The 23,965-nt window shown below is 46.6% G+C and overlaps 1 protein-coding gene across 1 annotated transcript; it reads right to left on the minus strand.

The window, feature by feature from the left end:
• Window positions 1-1,048: 1,048 nt before the first annotated feature.
• On the minus strand, window positions 1,049-23,941 carry LOC143776384 (uncharacterized). The gene is made up of 3 exons (XM_077265720.1): window positions 23,818-23,941; window positions 2,261-2,414; window positions 1,049-2,175 (listed from the first exon to the last, which is right to left on the minus strand). The coding sequence occupies exons 2-3, from the start codon at window positions 2,272-2,274 to the stop codon at window positions 1,542-1,544; spliced, it is 648 nt and encodes a 215-aa protein (XP_077121835.1). The 5' UTR covers window positions 2,275-2,414; window positions 23,818-23,941; the 3' UTR covers window positions 1,049-1,541.
• Window positions 23,942-23,965: the final 24 nt, after the last annotated feature.

A 23,965-nucleotide genomic window follows, 5' to 3' on the forward strand; every position in this document is an offset into this window, starting at 1 on the left:
TTTTTTTTTTTAAACAGTTTTTTTAATTTTAGCTTCCTTACAACTGGTCTATCTTATGCTGCACTCCATCATGAATTTTTGATTGGGAAGTCTACAATCTCAGGCATAGTCTGGTCTACCTGTTCAGTAATCTGGTCCCGACTTCATCAGGTGGTCGTGCCTGAGCCCAAGATGGAAGACTGGTTGCGGATGGCCTGGGGATCTGAGGAACACTGCCAATTTCCCAATTGTATTGGAGCCCTTGATGGGAAACACATCCGTGCGTGTAAGCCGCCGAACTCAGAGTCCCAATTCTATAATTATAAACAATATTTTTCTGTAGTGTTGTTAGCTCTGGTTGACATTCACTACAGGTTTATAATTGTAGACATTAGGGCCTATGGGAGAACGGGAGACTCTCTAAAGTCTTTAATTCTTCCATTATGGGTCAGCGTCTGCGCAATAACCAGTTGGACCTACCACCACCTCGTCAGCTTCCAGGCTCCAATCAAGATTCTGTGCCTTATGTCCTTGTTTCAGATGAGGCCTTTCAATTAACCAGGCATGTAATGAGGCCATATCCCTGTCGAAACCTGGACCACCGGAGCCTATCACGCGCACTGTGACTGGTGGAGTGCGCCTTTGGCATTCTTTGTGCCAAAAGGCGGGTCCTCCAGTCAGCCATTCAGCTGAGTAAAGCCAACGTAAATGAGGTCATCAAAGGATGTGTGGTCCTACATAATTTCACCCGACTTCATGAATGCTCCTCATCTGATGGTGCTGAAGGTGTGTTGGGCAATGTGGGTAGACCTAGATCACATGTGATCCCTCATCGTCGTGCGCTTTCCAGACTGAAAGTACATGATATTTTTACTAATTATTTTGTGACACCTCAGGGTGCTACTCCCTGGCAAGAGCATGCTGTATCTATGCTGTAAGTTTAAAATGTTTGTGTATATAAACTTATACTTTTTTCATTTAAGTTGTTGTGTGTGCTCATTTTATTTGTTATGGTTTTTTTTTCATTTTGTATCTTGTATTAATTATTTTAAGAAGAGACAAAACTTGGCATTTTTAAATTTTTTATAAAGCCAAAAGATAAATCTGGTTTTAAGAAAAAAAAAAAGTTGTCATATGGCTTTTGAGGCCATACCCTTTTTTCAAATGTTGTAAAACATAACAATGAAACATCAACAGTAATTTGCTATAGCAAAATCAGATAACAAAATCCATTATACATTTTGGAATGTTGATGGAGGTGATGGCGGGAGTCCAGCCTATCTTTCTTTCTGGCTTTGGTGTACAACTTGGCTTTCGCCCTGTGTGGGTGCATAATCTTGGCCATGATGTGTGTTGTGGCCAGGATCAAATTAGTGAGTGGCAAAGTGTCCATAGGGATAATTTACATTATACTCCTGGGGATTCTGGAAGCCACGTGACTCATACCCCCCAATATGACCATGTAGTCGAAACCCAGGTTGGGACCAGCCTCCTACACTGGGTCTGTACAAGTGGCCATATTGGGCAGGTGGGTTATAAGATGCCATTTGGGCCTGTTGTGGCTAAGGTTGGTTTTGGGGAGGAATGGGTTGAGGTGTAGGCACCAGTGGAGGAGGTGCATCAGATCCATATTGCCCATTCACATCTGGGTTGGGGTTAACTCGGAGCAGGTTATGGGGTGACCGATGCCACCCCTCCAAGAACTCAAGTAACTCATATGAGGTATTGGGGGGTGTGCATGAATCAATGAGGATCTGAAGTGATCCTCGCACACGTAGCCTCACCTCACGGGGTAGGGCACGTAAGTACCGGGCCAGACTGCGGGAATATGCATCCTCATCCCGGGCAGCCCTGGACAGGTAATTCAGCACCCCCGTGTCAACATGCCTCCTTGTATCAGAGGCAGGGATGTCTCGCCTTCGTCGCCTACGGCGGGATATGACAGCAGGCTGGGGGGAGGCCTCCAGAGGAACAGTAGGGCTGCTGCTGTAGCCTGGTTCATCAAGGTTGCAGGGTGCTGGTGCAGCTGCTGGTCCAAGTCCTGTTGCAGCTACTGGTGCTGGTGCAGGTGGAGCTTGGGTGATGCAGCTGGAAGGCTGAGAAGATGGACCAGCCACCTCTTCACCTTCCCCGACCTGATCAATAATGGACTCAGAATCAGATCCTGTCTCCCTCCCAGTATGGTTGGACTGAGTTCTGTTAGGAAATTGAATAAAAGTTTTAGACATATGACCGTAAAAAGCATATGTGTAATGTGGTGTGATGTATGTACAGTACTTACGGTCTCAGATCCATAATGGGAGCCAGAAATGCCAGTCGGTCAAAATATATTTATTTGCTCTTGGTCGGTGCTGTATCCCCACTCCTGGCCCGCTGCTGACGTTCACGCCTATATTGGTCGCGGATGCTGAGCCAGTGTCTCATAACATCTTCAACTGCAATGACAGACAATAATTACATAGTTACATAGTTAGTAAGGCCGAAAAAAGACATTTGTCCATCCAGTTCAGCCTATATTCCATCATAATAAATCCCCAGATCTACGTCCTTCTACAGAAGCTAATAATTGTATGATACAATATTGTTCTGCTCCAGGAAGACATCCAGGCCTCTCTTGAACCCCTCAACTGAGTTCGCCATCACCACCTCCTCAGGCAAGCAATTCCAGATTCTCACTGCCCTAACAGTAAAGAATCCTCTTCTATTTTGGTGGAAAAACCTTCTCTCCTCCAGACGCAAAGAATGCCCCCTTGTGCCCGTCACCTTCCTTGGTATAAACAGATCCTCAGCGAGATATTTGTATTGTCCCCTTATATACTTATACATGGTTATTAGATCGCCCCTCAGTCGTCTTTTTTCTAGACTAAATAATCCTAATTTCGCTAATCTATCTGGGTATTGTAGTTCTCCCATACCCTTTATTAATTTTGTTGCCCTCCTTTGTACTCTCTCTAGTTCCATTATATCCTTCTTGAGCACCGGTGCCCAAAACTGGACACAGTACTCCATGTGCGGTCTAACTAGGGATTTGTACAGAGGCAGTATAATGCTCTCATCATGTGTATCCAGACCTCTTTTAATGCAATAATAATGTATAAGGACATTGCGCACATTAGATCAACAAGTTTATTGACATTTTACATAGTCATGTGGACTATGAATATGGACGCGACTCCACTCCCATAGGGGTGGAGCCGCATATCCATTAGTGTAATGAGCAGTGCGATGTGACCGCTGAACATAGGACGAAGCTGACGACTCCCGGAGACCATCTGTCAGTGAGAAGATGCCAGGGACCGCGCCGAGAGCAGGTGAGTATAACGGGGGAGGGTAAGCATTCCGATATTCACCTGTCCCCATTCCACCTCTGTGCGCCGCTCCATCTTCCGCGTCCTCTGGCTGTGACGTTCAGGTCAGAGGGCGCGATGACGTGGTTAGTGTGCGCCGCCCTCTGCCTGAACAGTCACTGCAGAGGAAGCGGAAGATGGGAGAGACGCCCGGTGGTGGAACGGGGACAGGTGAATATCGCAAGTGCCAGGGGCCTGCTCAGGACAAGAGGTAAGGATGTCATTTTTTTTTTTTATCGCAACAGCAGCATATGGGCCACATGTTTCTATGGAGCATCTTATGTGGCCATAATCAATCATTATGCAGCATTATATGGGGCACATTATCTATGGAGCATCTTATGGGGCCATAATCAATCATTAGGCAGCATTATATGGTGCACATTTTCTATGGAGCATCTTATGGGGCCATAATCAACCATTATGCAGCATTATATGGGGCTCATTATCTATGGATCATCTTATGGGGCCATAATCAATCATTAGGCAGCATTATATGGTGCACATTTTCTATGGTGCATCTTATGGGGCCATAATCAACCATTATGCAGCATTATATCGGGCACATTTGCTATGGAGCATCTTATGGGGCCATAATCAACCATTATGCAGCATTATATAGGGCACATTTTCTATGGAACATATTATGGGGCCATAATCAACCTTTATGCAGCATTATATGGGGGTTGGGGACAAGAGATTCTCAGTGCTGCAAAGCCTTCCCCATAGGAATGTCATCACCCTCCCGATGAGATAGCATCGGACCTCCATCTAGTACTATAGAAACTGTCAGCTCTGCACTGACAAAGTTGCACATCATGCACAGGGCATGATCAGCAAGTTTGCTAGGTCTGGTGACCCGAATGTTGTCATGATGACATCGAGTCACCATGGCAACGAACTGGACCCCGCGTCACGCCGAGGGGTCTCCGATGCAAACGCAGAGGGGCCGTCAGCCCTCTGCCGCCTTCCGGTATACTGCGATCAGCATTTGAGGGGTTAAAGTGCCGGGGGCAGTCAGTGACCGCTCCTGGCACTTAATTTCGGGTGCTGGCTTTCAGAATCAGCTGACATCCGACGGCAATCGCCCGCACACCCCCTCGAGTGTGCAGGAGATCGCTCAGATGTAATAATACGTCCCTGGTCAAATAGGCCCAGGGCAGGGGACGGATTATTACGTCTGATGTCAGAATGGGGTTAAAAAATCTTTTGGCCAAAACAAAAGCTGCTGGCTATGTATGTGATAAGGTGTTTGCTGGGAACTGTTAATATCTGTTTGTTGAGGATGTGGTGCAGAAGTCGAGTTTTTCCATAAGGGGCGGTGGAACTGTGGAAGGTTCGAGGTATGGAGGCGGAGCTGGGGTGGAGTCTTAAGGAGGTCCAAAAATTTTGCCAGTGTAGGGCCTGAAGTTCCTAGTGGCATCCCTGATCATGTTACTGTCCCATATCCTCATTGGTCTGGTCCAGTCCATCGTTATGGTGATTATGTTAAACCCACTTTATACTTTTCTATATACAACCCAAGTTCCAAGATAAGTTGTCATGCTGTGTAAAATGTAAAGAAAACAAGAATGCAATGATTTGTAAATCTCGTAGGCATACTTAATGAACTGAACAGTAGAAATTGATGGCAGCAACATCTAAAAAAAAGTAGGGTTATCGCCATGTGTATCAAAGTTTAAAATAGTATGCACAGTAAATGTCTGGGAATAGAGGAGACCAATCAGTGGAGGTTTGAGAGAAATGTTTTGTCCCATTCTTGCCTGATGTAGGATTCTAATTGCTCAACAGTCCTGGGTCTTCTTTAGCTGGAATTTTCATTTCATCTTTCCATTGGTGAAAGATCTGGACTGCAGGTGGCCGGTCATGCGCACTACTTCGACAACCCCTTCTCATCCTTCATGTTTGGCCACGTTAAAATAAAAACACCTATAGTCACCTCCCGTGGCAGTGCCGTTCTCGAGGTGTTGGCATTAGCATTCATTTCCTTGGCTAATGTGAGATTGTTATGACGTGATCCTGGTACCCAATCAGCACTAGCGTCACTGTCCCCGCCTTCGGACAAATCAAACATCAAGAGGAAGTCAGAGAGCACCTGTAACCCTGACTTCTTATTGATGTTCAATACATTTGAAGGTGGGAACAGTAACGCCAGTGCGGATTGGGCACCAGGCAACCTCATTTGAGTCCCAGGAAAGCAAGTACCAAAACCACTGGAATGGTGCCAGCACTTGAGGCAATAGGAATCAGAAGGGGGTGTCCAAGTAGTGGACAATCTTTTCAAAAATAACTGAAAAAAGGCTCTCACACAGTTCTATCAAGGGAAAAAAAAGGTACCGTATATACTCGAGTGTAAGCCGAGATTTTCAGCCCACTTTTTTGGGGCTGAAAGTCCCCTCTCGGCTTATACTCACTCGAGTCATACCTAGGGGCGGCAGAGGAGGGGGAGCGGGGGCTGTCTAATAATACTCACCTGCTCCTGGCGCGGTCCCTGCTTCCCGACACTGCAGTTTCTTCCTGTAGTGAGCGGTCACATGGTACCGCTCATTACAGTAATGAATATGCGGCTCCACCTCCCATAGGGGTGGAGCCGCATATTCATTACTGTAATGAGCGGTAACGGTGACCGCTCACTACAGGAAGAAAGTGCGATGCCGGGGAACAGACGTGCAGCGACGGCGCCAGGAGCAGGTGAGTATGGCGGGGGGCAGTGCGCGATATTCACCTGCTCCTCGTTCCACCGTCGGCGCCGCTGTGTCTTCCGCAGTGACTCTCAGGTCAGAGGGCGCGGTGACGCGATTAGTGAGCGCTGCCCTCTTCCTGAACGTCGTTGCAGAGGATGTAAAGACACAGCGGCGGTCAGCGGTGGAACGGGGAGCAGGTGACTATAGCAAGTGCCGGGGGCCGGAGAGGTGAGTATGTAATATATTTTTTTTTTTTAATCGCAGCAACAGCATATGGGGCACATATCTGTATGGGGCATCTTATGTGGCCATGTGCAGCATGATATGGGGGCAAATATCTGTATGGGGCATCTTATGTGGCCATGTGCAGCATGATATGGGGGCAAATATCTGTATGGGGCATCTTATGTGGCCATGTGCAGCATGATATGGGGGCAAATATCTGTATGGGGCATCTTATGTGGCCATGTGCAGCATGATATGGAGCAAATATCTGTATGGGGCATCTGTATGGGGCCATGTGCAGCATGATATGGGGGCAAATATCTGTATGGGGCATCTGTATGTGGCCATGTGCAGCATTATATGGGGCAAATATCTGTATGGGGCATCTTATGTGGCCATGTGCAGCATTATATGGGGCAAATATCTGTATGGAGCATCTTATGTGGCCATGTGCAGCATGATATGGGGCAAATATCTGTATGGGGTATCTTATGTGGCCATGTGCAGCATGATATGGGGGCAAATATCTGTATGGGGCATCTTATGTGGCCATGTGCAGCATGATATGGGGGCAAATATCTGTATGGGGCATCTTATGTGGCCATGTGCAGCATGATATGGGGGCAAATATCTGTATGGGGCATATTATGTGGCCATGTGCAGCATGATATGGGGGCAAATATCTGTATGGGGCATCTTATGTGGCCATGTGCAGCATGATATGGGGGCAAATATCTGTATGGGGCATCTTATGTGGCCATGTGCAGCATGATATGGGGCAAATATCTGTATGGGGCATATTATGTGGCCATGTGCAGCATGATATGGGGGCAAATATCTGTATGGGGCATCTTATGTGGCCATGTGCAGCATGATATGGGGGCAAATATCTGTATGGGGCATCTTATGTGGCCATGTGCAGCATGATATGGGGGCAAATATCTGTATGGGGCATCTTATGTGGCCATGTGCAGCATGATATGGGGGCAAATATCTGTATGGGGCATCTTATGTGGCCATGTGCAGCATGATATGGGGGCAAATATCTGTATGGGGCATCTTATGTGGCCATGTGCAGCATGATATGGGGGCAAATATCTGTATGGGGCATCTTATGTGGCCATGTGCAGCATGATATGGAGCAAATATCTGTATGGGGCATCTGTATGGGGCCATGTGCAGCATGATATGGGGGCAAATATATGTATGGGGCATCTGTATGTGGCCATGTGCAGCATTATATGGGGCAAATATCTGTATGGGGCATCTTATGTGGCCATGTGCAGCATTATATGGGGCAAATATCTGTATGGAGCATCTTATGTGGCCATGTGCAGCATGATATGGGCCAAATATCTGTATGGGGCATCTTATGTGGCCATGTGCAGCATGATATGGGGGCAAATATCTGTATGGGGCATCTTATGTGGCCATGTGCAGCATGATATGGGGGCAAATATCTGTATGGGGCATATTATGTGGCCATGTGCAGCATGATATGGGGGCAAATATCTGTATGGGGCATCTTATGTGGCCATGTGCAGCATGATATGGGGGCAAATATCTGTATGGGGCATCTTATGTGGCCATGTGCAGCATGATATGGGGGCAAATATCTGTATGGGGCATCTTATGTGGCCATGTGCAGCATGATATGGGGGCAAATATCTGTATGGGGCATCTTATGTGGCCATGTGCAGCATGATATGGGGGCATATATCTGTATGGGGCATCTGTATGGGGCCATGTGCAGCATTATATGGGGCAACTATCTGTATGGGGCATCTTATGTGGCCATGTGCAGCATTATATGGGGCAAATATCTGTATGGAGCATCTTATGTGGCCATGTGCAGCATTATATGGGGCAAATATCTGTATGGAGCATCTTATGTGGCCATGTGCAGCATGATATGGGGCAAATATCTGTATGGGGCATCTTATGTGGCCATGTGCAGCATGATATGGGGGCAAATATCTGTATGGGGCATCTTATGTGGCCATGTGCAGCATGATATGGGGGCAAATATCTGTATGGGGCATCTTATGTGGCCATGTGCAGCATGATATGGGGGCAAATATCTGTCTGGGGCATCTGTATAGGGCCATGTGCAGCATGATATGGGGGTAAATATCTGTATGGGGCATCTGTATGTGGCCATGTGCAGCATTATATGGGGCAATTATCTGTATGGAGCATCTTATGTGGCCATGTGCAGCATTATATGGGGCAAATATCTGTATGGGCATCTTATGTGGCCATGTGCAGCATTATATGGGGCAAATATCTGTATGGAGCATCTTATGTGGCCATGTGCAGCATGATATGGGGCAAATATCTGTATGGGGCCATATGCCGCATTATATGGGGCCATGTGCAGCATGATATATAGGGGCAAATATCTGTATGAAGAATCTTATGGGGTCATAATCAACATTTGTGCAGCATTATATGGGGCATATTTTGTATGGAGCATCTTATGGGGCCCATCATAAACTGTATGGAGCATTATATGGGGCTCCTGATTCAATGTGGATATTCAAAAACACTTAAACTACTGATGTCTCAATTAATTTTACTTTTATTGGTATCTACCGTATTTTCTGGTGTATAAGACGACTGGGCGTATAAGACGACCACCAACTTTTCCACATAAAATATGGAATTTGGGATATACCCGCCGTATAAGACAGGGGTCATCTTATACGCCCAGTCATCTTATACGGCGTGTGGTTCCCAGGGTCTGGAGGAGAGGAGACTCTCCTTCAGGCCCTGGGATCCATATTCATGTAAAAAATAAAGAATAAAAATAAAAAATATGGATATACTCACTCGGAGGGACGGACCCTGGACCTCAGCGGTGCAAGCGTCTGCCTCCGTTCCTAAGAATGCAGTGAGTGAAGGACCTGCGATGACGTCGCAGTCACACGACTGCTCACATGACCGCGACGTCATCGAAGGTCCTGTTCACTCACTGCATTCTTAGGAACGGAGGCAGACGCTTGCAATGCTGAGGTCCACGGTCCGTCGGAGGGGTGAGTATATCCATATTTTTTATTTTTATTCTTTATTTTTTACATGAATATGGATCCCAGGGCCTGAAGGAGAGTCTCCTCTCCTTCAGACCCTGGGAACCATCCAGGATCGCTCTGTGCACCCGTACCCGGCGTATAAGACGACCCCCGACTTTTGGGACAATTTTTAGGGGTTAAAAAGCCAGAAAATACGGTATTTTTATTTTTGAAATTTACCAGTAGCTGCTGCATTTTCCACCCTAGGCTTATACTTGAGTCATTAAGTTTTCCCAGTTTTTTGTGGCAAAATTAGGGGGGTCGGCTTATACTCGGGTCGGCTTATACTCGAGTATCTCAGAAATTGGCAATGTTGAGCAAAATAAAATTAATATAAAAAATTTACATTTTTAAAACGTTCAGTTTTTTTTTTAACCACGTAAAAGGAATCTGTCAGCAGGTTTTTGCTACCCCACCTGAGAGCAGCATAATGTAGACAAAGAGACCCTGTTTCCAAAGATTCATCAATTAGTTTACTGGGTGCAGTGTCACGGGGTTACTGCAACAGAAGATCGCAGCGTCTGATTGATCCTACTCCTGCGCTGAAAAGAAGCATTTCCCCTTTTTTTTTTTTTAATGGTGTAAATTTATTTTGGCAGTACAGGGGTTAATTGGCCATGTTGAGAGCGCTGGGAGTCTGAGCTGTCAGTTGAGCTCCGTTAGCCACTCCAATATCCTATATAATATGGGTCCTGACACACACACCTTGTCAGAGCTAGCTTATGCTGCATGGCTTGGAGGAGAGTTGTTTGGTGGTTATATGAGAAGGAGTTTGGTGGGTTTATCTGTGACTGTCGCTTGGTTTAGTAAGTGATAATTCCCTTCCTTCTTCTACTTTGGTTTTACCTTATCCTCCACTACCCGATGCATTCCTCTGTTATAATATGCGAGTGAATATTTGTATGCCTAGTATTTTCCATTTCCCCATTCCTGTTACCTTGTTCGTCTGGTTGGTGTACTATGGTGCATTGATACTCCCCTCTTCCCTTGGTGGGGGAAGGGTACAGACGGAGGGCAGATTCTGGAGATAAAGCAAGGTACATGGCCCCAGCACCTTCACAAGGAACCTGGGAAAAGGGGGGGGGGAAGGGCACCCCCTAGCGTTAGGGGTTAGGGACAAGGAAGGAGTCCCGGGTCACCCATCCTGACATGCAGCAGTTGTGACAGAGATTTTAGATGTAAATAGTCTGATAATCAACAACCCTGAATTGAGTGTTTTAACCCATTCTCATGCTGTCCTCAGATTACAAAGCCAAAGTCTGCTGACAAATTCCCTTTAAATTTGTGTTATCACTATAATGAAACAACCCTTTAGGGTCACATCTGCAGGCTACTTTACCGCACAATTAACGTTTTTCACCATTTCAAGAGACTATTTTTTTTTTCGGCTTTCAGTACATTATATGATACACTAACTACCTAAAAGTTACAACTCATCACGCAACAGACAAGCACTCAAACGGATATGATGAAGTAAAGATAAAAAAAGTTTGACTCTTCGAAGAAAGGTAGAAAGAAAAAAAATGGGCAAAAAAATAAAATCACCTAATTGAAAAAGGGTTAAAACTACCAACAGGCAAAACATGCATGCAGCAAGTCTGGCATATAGGTGAAACAGACAGAACACACGTGTAGCACACAAAAGGCAAAACTACAACATAGAACACGAGTGCAGGTAACCTGAGGTAATCTACAACATAGAACACGAGTGCAGATGACCTGAGGTAATCCACAGCTTAGATCACAAGTGCACGTACCTGAGGTAATCTACAGCATAAAACACGAGTGCAGGTAACCTGAGGTAATCCACAGCATAGAACACGAGTGCAGATAACCTGAGGTAATCCACAGCATAGAACACGAGTGCAGATAACCTGAGGTAATCTACAGCATAGTACACGAGTGCAGGTAACCTGAGGTAATCTACAGCATAGAACACGAGTGCAGGTAACCTGAGGTAATCCACAGCATAGAACACAAGTGCAAGTAACCTGAGGTAATCCACAGCATAGAACACAAGTGCAGGTAACCTGAGGTAATCTACAGCATAGAACACGAGTGCAGGTAACCTGAGGTAATCTACAGCATAGAACACAAGTGCAGGTACCTGAGGTAATCCACAACATAGAACACGAGTGCAGATAACCTGAGGTACCGTAATCTACAGCATAGAACACGAGTGCAGGTACCTGAGGTAATCCACAGTATAGAACACGAGTGCAGGTACCTGAGGTAATCCACAGCATAGAACACGAGTGCAGGTAACCTGAGGTAATCCACAACATAGAACACGAGTGCAGATAACCTGAGGTAATCTACAGCATAGAACACGAGTGCAGGTAACCTGAGGTAATCTACAGCATAGAACACGAGTGCAGGTACCTGAGGTAATCTACAGCATAGAACACGAGTGCAGGTAACCTGAGGTAATCTACAGCATAGAACACGAGTGTAGGTACCTGAGGTAATCTACAGCATAGAACACGAGTGCAGGTACCTGAGGTAATCCACAGCATAGAACACGAGTGCAGGTAACCTGAGGTAACCTACAGCATAGAACACGAGTGCAGATAACCTGAGGTACCGTAATCTACAGCATAGAACACGAGTGCAGGTACCTGAGGTAATCCACAGTATAGAACACGAGTGCAGGTACCTGAGGTAATCCACAGCATAGAACACGAGTGCAGGTAACCTGAGGTAATCCACAACATAGAACACGAGTGCAGATAACCTGAAGTAATCTACAGCATAGAACACGAGTGCAGGTAACCTGAGGTAATCTACAGCATAGAACACGAGTGCAGGTACCTGAGGTAATCCACAGCATAGAACACGAGTGCAGGTAACCTGAGGTAATCTACAGCATAGAACACGAGTGCAGGTACCTGAGGTAATCCACAGCATAGAACAGGAGTGCAGGTACCTGAGGTAATCTACAGCATAGAACACCAGTGCAGGTACCTGAGGTAATCTACAGCATAGAACACGAGTGCAGGTAACCTGAGGTAATCTACAGCATAGAACACGAGTGCAGGTAACCTGAGGTAATCTACAGCATAGAACACGAGTGCAGGTAACCTGAGGTAATCTACAGCATAGAACACGAGTGTAGGTACCTGAGGTAATCTACAGCATAGAACACGAGTGCAGGTACCTGAGGTAATCCACAGCATAGAACACGAGTGCAGGTAACCTGAGGTAATCTACAGCATAGAACACGAGTGCAGATAACCTGAGGTACCGTAATCTACAGCATAGAACACGAGTGCAGGTACCTGAGGTAATCCACAGTATAGAACACGAGTGCAGGTACCTGAGGTAATCCACAGCATAGAACACGAGTGCAGGTAACCTGAGGTAATCCACAACATAGAACACGAGTGCAGATAACCTGAAGTAATCTACAGCATAGAACACGAGTGCAGGTAACCTGAGGTAATCTACAGCATAGAACACGAGTGCAGGTACCTGAGGTAATCCACAGCATAGAACACGAGTGCAGGTAACCTGAGGTAATCTACAGCATAGAACACGAGTGCAGGTACCTGAGGTAATCCACAGCATAGAACAGGAGTGCAGGTACCTGAGGTAATCTACAGCATAGAACACCAGTGCAGGTACCTGAGGTAATCTACAGCATAGAACACGAGTGCAGGTAACCTGAGGTAATCTACAGCATAGAACACGAGTGCAGGTAACCTGAGGTAATCTACAGCATAGAACACGAGTGCAGGTACCTGAGGTAATCTACAGCATAGAACACGAGTGCAGGTACCTGAGGTAATCTACAGCATAGAACACGAGTGCAGGTACCTGAGGTAATCCACAGCATAGAACACGAGTGCAGGTACCTGAGGTAATCCACAGCATAGAACAGGAGTGCAGGTACCTGAGGTAATCTACAGCATAGAACACCAGTGCAGGTACCTGAGGTAATCTACAGCATAGAACACGAGTGCAGGTACCTGAGGTAATCTACAGTATAGAACACGAGTGCAGGTACCTGAGGTAATCTACAGCATAGAACACGAGTGCAGGTACCTGAGGTAATCTACAGCATAGAACACGAGTGCAGGTAACCTGAGGTAATCTACAGCATAGAACACGAGTGCAGGTACCTGAGGTAATCTACAGCATAGAACACGAGTGCAGGTAACCTGAGGTAATCTACAGCATAGAACACGAGTGCAGGTACCTGAGGTAATCCACAGCATAGAACACGAGTGCAGGTAACCTGAGGTAATCTACAGCATAGAACACGAGTGCAGGTACCTGAGGTAATCTGTTGTGAATTTGCTTTTTGCTCCCTCTAGTGGTTACTAGTTTTTTGACTCTGGTTTTTCTGTCATTCCTTTTATCCGCACCTGGGTCGTTAGTTAGGGGTGTTGCTATATAAGCTCCTTGGACCTTCAGTTCTATGCCTGGCAACGTAGTTATCAGAGCTAGTCTGCTGTGCTCTTGTCTACTGATCCTGGTTCCAGTTATATCAGCTAAGTCCGCTTTTTGCTTTTTGCTATTTGTTTTGGTTTTGTATTTTTGTCCAGCTTGTTCCATATCTATATCCTGACCTTTGCTGGAAGCTCTAGGGGGCTGGTGTTCTCCCCCCGGACCGTTAGACGGTTCGGGGGTTCTTGAATTTCCAGTGTGGATTTTGATAGGGTTTTTGTTGACCATATAAGTTACCTTTCTTTATTCTGCTATCAGTTAGCGGGCCTCTCTGTGCTAAACCTGGTTCATTTCTGTGTTTGTCATTTCCTCTTACCTCACCGTTATTATTTGTGGGGGGCTTCTATCCAGCTTTGGGGTCCCCTTCTCTGGAGGCAAGAAAGGTCTTTTGTTTTCCTCTACTAGGGGTAGCTAGATTCTCCGGCTGGAGCGTGTCATCTAGAATCAACGTAGGAATGATCCCCGGCTACTTCTAGTGTTGGCGTTAGGAGTAGATATATGGTCAACCCAGTTACCACTGCCCTATGAGCTGGTTTTTTGTATTCTGCAGACTTCCACGTTCCTCTGAGACCCTCGCCATTGGGGTCATAACAGTTTGCCAGGCCAGTATTAAAGGTTTAATGCATTGCAGAAGAGGGATTATAAGAAAGAAGATTCTGAGGTTTTTTTTTTTTTTTTCTCTTCCTTCTTCCCCTTTACCTCAGAGTGGCTATGCTTGCTGCAGACATGAATGTCCAGACCTTGATTACAAGTGTGGACCAGCTGGCTACTCGTGTGCAGGGCATACAAGACTATGTTATCAGAAATCCTAGGTCAGAACCTAAAATACCGATTCCTGAACTGTTTTCCGGAGACAGGTTTAAGTTTAGGAATTTCATGAATAATTGTAAATTGTTTTTGTCCCTGAGACCCTGTTCATCTGGAGACTCTGCTCAGCAAGTAAAAATTGTTATTTCGTTCTTACGGGGCGACCCTCAGGATTGGGCTTTTTCGCTGGCGCCAGGAGATCCGGCATTGGCTGATATTGATGCGTTTTTTCTGGCGCTCGGTTTACTTTATGAGGAACCCAATCTTGAGATTCAGGCAGAAAAGGCCTTGCTGGCTATGTCTCAGGGGCAGGACGAGGCTGAAGTGTATTGCCAAAAATTTCGGAAATGGTCCGTGCTGACACATTGGAACGAGTGTGCACTGGCCGCTAATTTTAGAAATGGCCTTTCTGAAGCCATTAAGAATGTTATGGTGGGTTTTCCCATTCCCACAGGTCTGAATGATACTATGGCACTGGCTATTCAAATTGACCGGCGGTTGCGGGAGCGCAAAACCGCAGATTCCCTCATGGTGTTGTCTGAACAGACACCTAATTCGGTGCAATGTGATAGAAAAACCGCAAATTCCCTCATGGTGTTGTCTGAACAGACACCTGATTTAATGCAATGTGATAGAATCCTGACTAGAAATGAGCGGAAAATTCATAGACGCCGGAATGGCTTGTGCTACTACTGTGGTGATTCTACACATGTTATCTCAGCATGCTCTAAACGTATAGCTAAGGTTGTTAGTCCTGTCACCGTTGGTAATTTGCAACCTAAATTTATTCTGTCTGTAACTTTGATTTGCTCACTGTCATCTTATCCTGTCATGGCGTTTGTAGATTCAGGTGCTGCCCTGAGTCTTATGGATCTGTCATTTGCTAAGCACTGTGGTTTTACTCTTGAACCATTAGTAAATCCTATTCCTCTTAGGGGTATTGATGCTACGCCATTGGCAGCAAATAAACCGCAGTATTGGACACAGGTTACCATGTGCATGACTCCTGAACACCGCGAGGTGATACGTTTCCTGGTTTTACATAAAATGCATGATTTGGTTGTTTTAGGGCTGCCATGGTTACAGACCCATAATCCAGTCCTGGACTGGAAGGCTATGTCAGTCTCAAGTTGGGGCTGTCGGGGTATTCATGGGGATTCCTTGCCTGTGTCTATTGCTTCTTCTACGCCTTCGGAAGTTCCGGAGTATTTGTCTGATTATCAGGATGTCTTCAGTGAGTCTGAGTCCAGTGCACTGCCTCCTCATAGGGACTGTGACTGTGCTATAGATTTGATCCCAGGCAGTAAATTTCCTAAGGGAAGACTGTTTAATCTGTCGGTACCTGAACATACCGCTATGCGTTCATATATCAAGGAGTCTCTGGAGAAAGGACATATTCGTCCGTCTTCTTCCCCTCTTGGTGCGGGATTCTTTTTTGTGGCAAAAAAGGACGGATCTTTGAGACCTTGTATTGATTATCGGCTTTTAAATAAGATCACTGTCAAATTTCAGTATCCTTTACCGCTGTTGTCTGACTTGTTTGCCCGGATTAAAGGTGCCAAGTGGTTTACCAAGATAGACCTTCGTGGTGCGTACAACCTTGTGCGCATTAAGCAAGGTGATGAATGGAAAACCGCATTCAATACGCCCGAAGGTCATTTTGAGTACTTGGTGATGCCTTTTGGGCTCTCCAATGCGCCTTCAGTTTTTCAGTCCTTTATGCATGACATTTTCCGGAAGTATCTGGATAAATTTTTGATTGTTTATCTGGATGATATTTTGGTTTTTTCTGATAATTGGGATTCGCATGTGGAGCAGGTCAGGTTGGTCTTTAAAATTTTGCGTGAAAATTCTTTGTTTGTCAAGGGCTCAAAGTGTCTCTTTGGTGTACAGAAGGTTCCCTTTTTGGGGTTCATTTTTTCCCCTTCTGCTGTGGAGATGGACCCAGTCAAGGTCCGAGCTATTCTTGATTGGACTCAGCCCTCGTCAGTTAAGAGTCTTCAGAAGTTCTTGGGCTTCGCTAACTTCTACCGTCGTTTTATCGCTAATTTTTCTAGCATTGTGAAACCTTTGACGGATATGACCAAGAAGGGCTCCGATGTGGCTAACTGGGCTCCTGCTGCCGTGGAGGCTTTCCAGGAGTTGAAACGCCGGTTTACTTCGGCGCCTGTTTTGTGCCAGCCCGATGTCTCACTTCCCTTTCAGGTTGAGGTGGATGCTTCAGAGATTGGAGCAGGGGCCGTTTTGTCGCAGAGAGGCCCTGGTTGCTCTGTTATGAAACCTTGTGCCTTTTTCTCTAGGAAGTTTTCGCCTGCCGAGCGAAATTATGATGTGGGCAATCGGGAGTTGTTGGCCATGAAATGGGCATTTGAGGAGTGGCGTCATTGGCTCGAGGGTGCTAAGCATCGTGTGGTGGTCTTGACTGATCACAAAAATCTGATGTATCTCGAGTCTGCTAAACGCCTTAACCCGAGACAGGCCCGCTGGTCATTGTTTTTCTCCCGCTTTGATTTTGTTGTCTCGTATTTACCAGGTTCAAAGAATGTGAAGGCCGATGCTCTTTCTAGGAGCTTTGTGCCTGATGCTCCTGGAGTCGCTGATCCTGTTGGTATTCTTAAAGATGGAGTTATCTTGTCAGCTATTTCTCCGGATCTGCGACGTGTGTTGCAGAGATTTCAGGCTGATAGGCCTGAGTCTTGTCCACCTGACAGACTGTTTGTCCCGGATAAGTGGACCAGCAGAGTCATTTCCGAGGTTCATTCCTCGGTGTTGGCAGGTCACCCGGGAATTTTTGGCACCAGAGATCTGGTGGCCAGGTCCTTTTGGTGGCCTTCCTTGTCAAGGGATGTGCGGTCATTTGTGCAGTCCTGTGGGACTTGTGCTCGAGCTAAGCCTTGCTGTTCTCGTGCCAGCGGTTTGCTCTTGCCCTTGCCTGTCCCGAAGAGACCTTGGACACATATCTCCATGGATTTCATTTCTGATCTTCCGCTATCTCAGGGCATGTCCGTTATCTGGGTGATATGTGATCGCTTCTCCAAGATGGTCCATTTGGTTCCTTTGCCTAAGCTGCCTTCCTCTTCCGATCTGGTTCCTGTGTTTTTCCAGAACGTGGTTCGTTTGCACGGCATCCCTGAGAATATTGTGTCAGACAGAGGATCCCAGTTCGTTTCCAGGTTCTGGCGATCCTTTTGTAGTAGGATGGGCATTGATTTGTCGTTTTCATCTGCTTTCCATCCTCAGACTAATGGACAGACGGAGCGAACCAATCAGACTTTGGAGGCTTATTTGAGGTGTTTTGTCTCTGCTGATCAGGACGATTGGGTGACATTCTTGCCGTTGGCTGAGTTTGCCCTTAATAATCGGGCTAGTTCCGCCACCTTGGTTTCGCCTTTTTTCTGCAACTCTGGTTTCCATCCTCGCTTTTCTTCGGGTCATGTGGAGCCTTCTGACTGTCCTGGGGTGGATTCTGTGGTGGATAGGTTGCAGCGGATCTGGAATCATGTGGTGGACAACTTGAAGTTGTCACAGGAGAAGGCTCAGCGCTTTGCCAACCGCCGCCGCGGTGTGGGTCCCCGACTACGCGTTGGGGATTTGGTATGGCTTTCTTCCCGCTTTGTTCCTATGAAGGTCTCCTCTCCCAAATTTAAACCTCGTTTTATTGGGCCTTACAAGATATTGGAAATCCTTAATCCTGTATCTTTTCGTCTGGATCTTCCTGTGTCGTTTGCTATTCACAATGTATTTCATAGGTCCTTGTTGCGGCGGTACATTGTGCCTGTAGTTCCTTCTGCTGAGCCTCCTGCTCCGGTGTTGGTTGAGGGCGAGTTGGAGTACGTGGTGGAGAAGATCTTGGATTCTCGCCTCTCCAGGCGGAGGCTTCAGTACCTGGTCAAGTGGAAGGGCTATGGTCAGGAGGATAATTCCTGGGTGGTCGCCTCTGATGTTCATGCGGCTGATTTAGTTCGTGCCTTTCATGCCGCTCATCCTGATCGCCCTGGTGGTCGTGGTGAGGGTTCGGTGACCCCTCACTAAGGGGGGGGTACTGTTGTGAATTTGCTTTTTGCTCCCTCTAGTGGTTACTAGTTTTTTGACTCTGGTTTTTCTGTCATTCCTTTTATCCGCACCTGGGTCGTTAGTTAGGGGTGTTGCTATATAAGCTCCTTGGACCTTCAGTTCTATGCCTGGCAACGTAGTTATCAGAGCTAGTCTGCTGTGCTCTTGTCTACTGATCCTGGTTCCAGTTATATCAGCTAAGTCCGCTTTTTGCTATTTGTTTTGGTTTTGTATTTTTGTCCAGCTTGTTCCATATCTATATCCTGACCTTTGCTGGAAGCTCTAGGGGGCTGGTGTTCTCCCCCCGGACCGTTAGACGGTTCGGGGGTTCTTGAATTTCCAGTGTGGATTTTGATAGGGTTTTTGTTGACCATATAAGTTACCTTTCTTTATTCTGCTATCAGTTAGCGGGCCTCTCTGTGCTAAACCTGGTTCATTTCTGTGTTTGTCATTTCCTCTTACCTCACCGTTATTATTTGTGGGGGGCTTCTATCCAGCTTTGGGGTCCCCTTCTCTGGAGGCAAGAAAGGTCTTTTGTTTTCCTCTACTAGGGGTAGCTAGATTCTCCGGCTGGAGCGTGTCATCTAGAATCAACGTAGGAATGATCCCCGGCTACTTCTAGTGTTGGCGTTAGGAGTAGATATATGGTCAACCCAGTTACCACTGCCCTATGAGCTGGTTTTTTGTATTCTGCAGACTTCCACGTTCCTCTGAGACCCTCGCCATTGGGGTCATAACAGTAATCCACAGCATAGAACACGAGTGCAGGTACCTGAGGTAATCTACAGCATAGAACACCAGTGCAGGTACCTGAGGTAATCTACAGCATAGAACACGAGTGCAGGTACCTGAGGTAATCTACAGCATAGAACACGAGTGCAGGTACCTGAGGTAATCCACAGCATAGAACAGGAGTGCAGGTACCTGAGGTAATCTACAGCATAGAACACGAGTGCAGGTACCTGAGGTAATCCACAGCATAGAACACGAGTGCAGGTAACCTGAGGTAATCTACAGCATAGAACACGAGTGCAGGTACCTGAGGTAATCTACAGCATAGAACACGAGTGCAGGTAACCTGAGGTAATCTACAGCATAGAACACGAGTGCAGGTAACCTGAGGTAATCTACAGCATAGAACACGAGTGCAGGTAACCTGAGGTAATCTACAGCATAGAACACGAGTGCAGGTACCTGAGGTAATCTACAGCATAGAACACGAGTGCAGGTACCTGAGGTAATCTACAGCATAGAACACGAGTGCAGGTAACCTGAGGTAATCTACAGCATAGAACACGAGTGCAGGTACCTGAGGTAATCCACAGCATAGAACACGAGTGCAGGTAACCTGAGGTAATCTACAGCATAGAACACGAGTGCAGGTACCTGAGGTAATCCACAGCATAGAACACGAGTGCAGGTAACCTGAGGTAATCTACAGCATAGAACACGAGTGCAGGTACCTGAGGTAATCCACAGCATAGAACAGGAGTGCAGGTACCTGAGGTAATCTACAGCATAGAACACCAGTGCAGGTACCTGAGGTAATCTACAGCATAGAACACGAGTGCAGGTACCTGAGGTAATCTACAGCATAGAACACGAGTGCAGGTACCTGAGGTAATCTACAGCATAGAACACGAGTGCAGGTACCTGAGGTAATCTACAGCATAGAACACGAGTGCAGGTAACCTGAGGTAATCTACAGCATAGAACACGAGTGCAGGTACCTGAGGTAATCTACAGCATAGAACACGAGTGCAGGTAACCTGAGGTAATCTACAGCATAGAACACGAGTGCAGGTACCTGAGGTAATCCACAGCATAGAACACGAGTGCAGGTAACCTGAGGTAATCTACAGCATAGAACACGAGTGCAGGTACCTGAGGTAATCCACAGCATAGAACAGGAGTGCAGGTACCTGAGGTAATCTACAGCATAGAACACCAGTGCAGGTACCTGAGGTAATCTACAGCATAGAACACGAGTGCAGGTACCTGAGGTAATCTACAGCATAGAACACGAGTGCAGGTACCTGAGGTAATCCACAGCATAGAACAGGAGTGCAGGTACCTGAGGTAATCTACAGCATAGAACACCAGTGCAGGTACCTGAGGTAATCTACAGCATAGAACACGAGTGCAGGTAACCTGAGGTAATCTACAGCATAGAACACGAGTGCAGGTAACCTGAGGTAATCTACAGCATAGAACACGAGGGCAGGTAACCTGAGGTAATCTACAGCATAGAACACGAGTGCAGGTAACCTGAGGTAATCTACAGCATAGAACACGAGTGCAGGTACCTGAGGTAATCCACAGCATAGAACAGGAGTGCAGGTACCTGAGGTAATCTACAGCATAGAACACCAGTGCAGGTACCTGAGGTAATCTACAGCATAGAACACCAGTGCAGGTACCTGAGGTAATCTACAGCATAGAACACGAGTGCAGGTAACCTGAGGTAATCTACAGCATAGAACACCAGTGCAGGTACCTGAGGTAATCTACAGCATAGAACACGAGTGCAGGTAACCTGAGGTAATCTACAGCATAGAACAGGAGAGGAGGTACCTGAGGTAATCCACAGCATAGAACACGAGTGCAGGTACCTGAGGTAATCCACAGCATAGAACACGAGTGCAGGTACCTGAGGTAATCCACAACATAGAACACGAGTGCAGGTACCTGAGGTAATCTACAGCATAGAACACGAGTGCAGGTACCTGAGGTAATCCACAACATAGAACACGAGTGCAGGTACCTGAGGTAATCCACAACATAGAACACCAGTGCAGGTAACCTGAGGTAATCTACAGCATAGAACACGAGTGCAGGTACCTGAGGTAATCTACAGCATAGAACACGAGTGCAGGTACCTGAGGTAATCTACAGCATAGAACACCAGTGCAGGTACCTGAGGTAATCTACAGCATAGAACACGAGTGCAGGTAACCTGAGGTAATCTACAGCATAGAACAGGAGAGGAGGTACCTGAGGTAATCCACAGCATAGAACACGAGTGCAGGTACCTGAGGTAATCCACAGCATAGAACACGAGTGCAGGTACCTGAGGTAATCCACAACATAGAACACGAGTGCAGGTACCTGAGGTAATCTACAGCATAGAACACGAGTGCAGGTACCTGAGGTAATCCACAGCATAGAACAGGAGTGCAGGTACCTGAGGTAATCCACAGCATAGAACACGAGTGCAGGTACCTGAGGTAATCCACAGCATAGAACAGGAGTGCAGGTACCTGAGGTAATCTACAGCATAGAACACGAGTGCAGGTAACCTGAGGTAATCTACAGCATAGAACACGAGTGCAGGTACCTGAGGTAATCTACAGCATAGAACACGAGTGCAGGTAACCTGAGGTAATCTACAGCATAGAACACGAGTGCAGGTACCTGAGGTAATCCACAGCATAGAACACGAGTGCAGGTAACCTGAGGTAATCTACAGCATAGAACACGAGTGCAGGTACCTGAGGTAATCCACAGCATAGAACAGGAGTGCAGGTACCTGAGGTAATCTACAGCATAGAACACCAGTGCAGGTACCTGAGGTAATCTACAGCATAGAACACGAGTGCAGGTACCTGAGGTAATCTACAGCATAGAACACGAGTGCAGGTACCTGAGGTAATCCACAGCATAGAACAGGAGTGCAGGTACCTGAGGTAATCTACAGCATAGAACACCAGTGCAGGTACCTGAGGTAATCTACAGCATAGAACACGAGTGCAGGTAACCTGAGGTAATCTACAGCATAGAACACGAGTGCAGGTAACCTGAGGTAATCTACAGCATAGAACACGAGGGCAGGTAACCTGAGGTAATCTACAGCATAGAACACGAGTGCAGGTAACCTGAGGTAATCTACAGCATAGAACACGAGTGCAGGTACCTGAGGTAATCCACAGCATAGAACAGGAGTGCAGGTACCTGAGGTAATCTACAGCATAGAACACCAGTGCAGGTACCTGAGGTAATCTACAGCATAGAACACCAGTGCAGGTACCTGAGGTAATCTACAGCATAGAACACGAGTGCAGGTAACCTGAGGTAATCTACAGCATAGAACACCAGTGCAGGTACCTGAGGTAATCTACAGCATAGAACACGAGTGCAGGTAACCTGAGGTAATCTACAGCATAGAACAGGAGAGGAGGTACCTGAGGTAATCCACAGCATAGAACACGAGTGCAGGTACCTGAGGTAATCCACAGCATAGAACACGAGTGCAGGTACCTGAGGTAATCCACAACATAGAACACGAGTGCAGGTACCTGAGGTAATCTACAGCATAGAACACGAGTGCAGGTACCTGAGGTAATCCACAACATAGAACACGAGTGCAGGTACCTGAGGTAATCCACAACATAGAACACCAGTGCAGGTAACCTGAGGTAATCTACAGCATAGAACACGAGTGCAGGTACCTGAGGTAATCTACAGCATAGAACACGAGTGCAGGTACCTGAGGTAATCTACAGCATAGAACACCAGTGCAGGTACCTGAGGTAATCTACAGCATAGAACACGAGTGCAGGTAACCTGAGGTAATCTACAGCATAGAACAGGAGAGGAGGTACCTGAGGTAATCCACAGCATAGAACACGAGTGCAGGTACCTGAGGTAATCCACAGCATAGAACACGAGTGCAGGTACCTGAGGTAATCCACAACATAGAACACGAGTGCAGGTACCTGAGGTAATCTACAGCATAGAACACGAGTGCAGGTACCTGAGGTAATCCACAGCATAGAACAGGAGTGCAGGTACCTGAGGTAATCCACAGCATAGAACACGAGTGCAGGTACCTGAGGTAATCCACAGCATAGAACAGGAGTGCAGGTACCTGAGGTAATCCACAGCATAGAACAGGAGTGCAGGTACCTGAGGTAATCTACAGCATAGAACACGAGTGCAGGTACCTGAGGTAATCCACAGCATAGAACAGGAGTGCAGGTACCTGAGGTAATCCACAGCATAGAACACGAGTGCAGGTAACCTGAGGTAATCTACAGCATAGAACACGAGTGCAGGTACCTGAGGTAATCCACAACATAGAACACGAGTGCAGGTACCTGAGGTAGAACATGCGCATTCTTACATCCCCAATATGCAAATTACGCTTTGCTATGTAGGACAGATGTGCTAACAGTATATATTGCTGCAGTGACAATCTCTTACCAGTTACCACACTATTAGGGAGCCTTGCGCTACCACAAAACACGAGCAATGCTGTTCTTGTCAATAAAGTTTTGTTTTCATACAAAGGACAAGCTGAGGGTGTTCGAATCTCGCGAGATTTGGGAGAGTCTGCGGAAATTTCGCGAGA

Source organism: Ranitomeya variabilis, chromosome 5 (assembly GCF_051348905.1).
Source record: "Ranitomeya variabilis isolate aRanVar5 chromosome 5, aRanVar5.hap1, whole genome shotgun sequence".
In the NCBI taxonomy this organism is placed as follows: Eukaryota; Metazoa; Chordata; class Amphibia; order Anura; family Dendrobatidae; genus Ranitomeya; species Ranitomeya variabilis.